Here is a 2,685-nt window from a genome sequence, read left to right as displayed (position 1 = left end):
GTAAATATTTTATGTGATTTCCATCATACACTTACGTTTAACAGATACAAAGAAAAATGCGCATTCTTATCTAGGAGGGAATAGAACATAAAAATCATAGACTCTAAACAAAGGTTTATGATTTCTGATCAGTAAGTATGGGTTATCATAAATATATATTTTTTCTAGACCTTTGGTTTTGCGTACGAGACTTAACTTACATATGCACCTCATGGGAAGCTGTGCGTATAGGTAGTAATAGGATAAAAAAAAATAACAGTAAACTTATATGATAAGTGAAATGAAGCGTAACAGCACAACGAAGAAAAGAGAAGCACATAGGCGACGGATGAAACTCGTTCGCCCAGTAGTTTCCTCCTTGTCTCGCAGTTTTAAGTCATGTTTAGAAGCATGTAGCGCATGCGTATTGGGCAGATGCGCTTAAATAAATATCAGATGTTCAGCTGACCCTCTGGTAGTGGGGAGCTACACACGTTAGTGCTAAAACAGCATCCTGGGGAACAGTGTAGCATCTTTGCAGGTCTATGGTATCTCCTCCGGAGGAAAACTTTGAGCGCTACAGATGGGTGCTGCCGAGGGATGAAAATATAAATATGTATAAAACATAAAGTAAAAGGTTTTCGTATCATAATAAGGGCTTAAATGAAGAGTTTTTACACTGTCGCATTCAGATATGGCAGATATCAAATGCTCATGACTGTCATTTTTTACACAAATCTTTTCACGAACTTCTGGCAAGCTTCTCGGCACTCACATGTCGTTTCGTGTGTGTATCTAATACTAATAAGCCTAATACTAATCACTAATTCCGAAGTCGCGCAATTTGGCCGTGTGTGCATGATGGCAAGGTCTATATAAGTAGTTAGACCTTGCATGATGGGGCATTTAAAGATGGCGCGTTAGGGATGCGACATAAAGTTGGCTGTATGTGTGCCTGTCGTGCATGTTGGAGCTTTCATGGGTTGCGCTTGAGGTAAGGGTGCGTCGAATTGACCATTTGTGTGCCTGACGTGCATGGTGTAACTTTCATAGATAGCTTGCAATGAGTAGGATATGTCGAATTGTCCGTATGCATGCCTGACGTGGATGATGGGTATTTAAGAGTATCGCGCGAGGGGAAGTGCGTCGAGTTGGTCGTGTGTGTGCATGACGAGGCATTCAAAGGTGGCGCGCGAGGGGGGTGCGTCGAGTTGGTCATGTGTGAGTCTGACGCGCATGACGGAATATTCAAGGTTGCGTTCAAGGGGGCGCGTCGAGTTGGTCGTATGTGTGCCTGACGTCCATGAAGGGGCATTCAAAAGTGGCGCGTGAGGGGGGGATGCGTCGAGTTGGCCGTGTGTGTGCCTGACGTGCATGACGGGGCATTCAAAGGTGGCGCGCGAGTGGGGGGGGGTGCGTCGTCTGCCGTGGGATCGATCCCCGGGCCGTCCCCGCAACGCACCCCGACCTGCCCGCCCGCTCTGTTGACCTTGTTCTGGGACAATTTTCTTAGCATTTAGACCGCGCGGTGAAAGTTTTCCTAGGGGGAAATCTCTCTTTTTTCGAGGGAGGGAGGGGGGAGTCTATTATTTTCCACTAGAGGGAATTAGGATAGGTTTTCTTTCAGTATCATAACATTATAAGGCGCTATTACAAGTTCTAAATTTGTGAAAAGATCGTGTCAAGGGAAAGTAAATAGTGTCCGAAACAAAAATAAAACGCCTGAAAGCAAGCGAAAAGAGTGATCGGCGGCTCAGCTGGGCTTCACGTATGTGTTCAGAAGGGATGAAGATGGCAGCCTCAAGGTGTGGGTTCACGCGTCTCCTGTTGCCCGTTGCCAGAACGACCTTAAATACCCGAATCAGGTCAGTGCACGAGGGGTTTCGAGGCCCAAAATATGATCAAAAGGGGGAAAGAGAGAGAGGAGAAGAGGGAGGCTCTGGCGAGACTTATAACCTTGATATAAGACATCGAGAGCTGTATTGTTCCCGATCAGCTGATTCACTTGAAGGACTCGTGTGTTTGGATTTGTTTTTCCGGAATTTGTTTTACTACGGTGGATGGGAAAACGTTGCTTTGTGTGTCTTTAGCCGCCAATTATCATGGTGTACATGTTTTGGCTGTGATGTGAGATTGTCATACTGATTTAATGGAGTTTTTGTTGACTGAAACGCAGGTTAACCAAGTGTTGCTAGCTTATGTAACTATTGTTTTCATTATATGTTTCATGAGAGCCTAAATAAATTTGAATTATAGTGTTATAGATCAATATCTTGTTTGGTTTTACAGTAGCAGAAAAAGTTTTAACCTTCATGAAGCTGTTTTGTGAGATTAGGTGTGCATCTTTTACTGGAAATTAATCATAATTGTTGCATCACTGAATAAAATCATGCATTACAAGTGGATATTTGTATTTTATATAGTGAGGCTCTGATATATAGAGGATTCTCACAGGGGTCTTCAAAATAGGACTGTCAGTAAAATTTATGAAGTTCATCCTCCTCACACACATTATGAAATTAGTTTTCCTTATAGTCAGTGTGCAGTTTTGGACACTTTTGACCTTCATTTCCATTAGAAATTACTAAGTTTAGAGTTAGACTATGGTAGCCCAATTTCCAAAACAATTGATTACCTTCGCTTTGAGCAAGATGTACACTTTCTTTCATCCTTTCACCGCCCAGCCTCACATGACCTACCTAGCCT

At 43.2% G+C, this 2,685-nt stretch overlaps 1 protein-coding gene across 1 annotated transcript in view; it reads left to right on the top strand.

Moving 5' to 3' along the window:
* Positions 1-1,129: 1,129 nt before the first annotated feature.
* LOC119589068 (iron-sulfur cluster assembly 2 homolog, mitochondrial-like) overlaps positions 1,130-2,685 on the top strand; it is a gene marked incomplete at its 3' end in the record, with an annotated part of 6,271 nt that continues 4,715 nt past the window's right edge. The window contains 1 exon segment of the mRNA XM_037937645.1: positions 1,130-1,844. Within this exon segment, the coding sequence (XP_037793573.1) occupies positions 1,750-1,844 (95 nt within the window).

This window comes from Penaeus monodon, chromosome 25 (assembly GCF_015228065.2).
Source record: "Penaeus monodon isolate SGIC_2016 chromosome 25, NSTDA_Pmon_1, whole genome shotgun sequence".
NCBI lineage: Eukaryota > Metazoa > Arthropoda > Malacostraca > Decapoda > Penaeidae > Penaeus > Penaeus monodon.
This window is presented reverse-complemented; position numbering and strand designations above follow the sequence as displayed.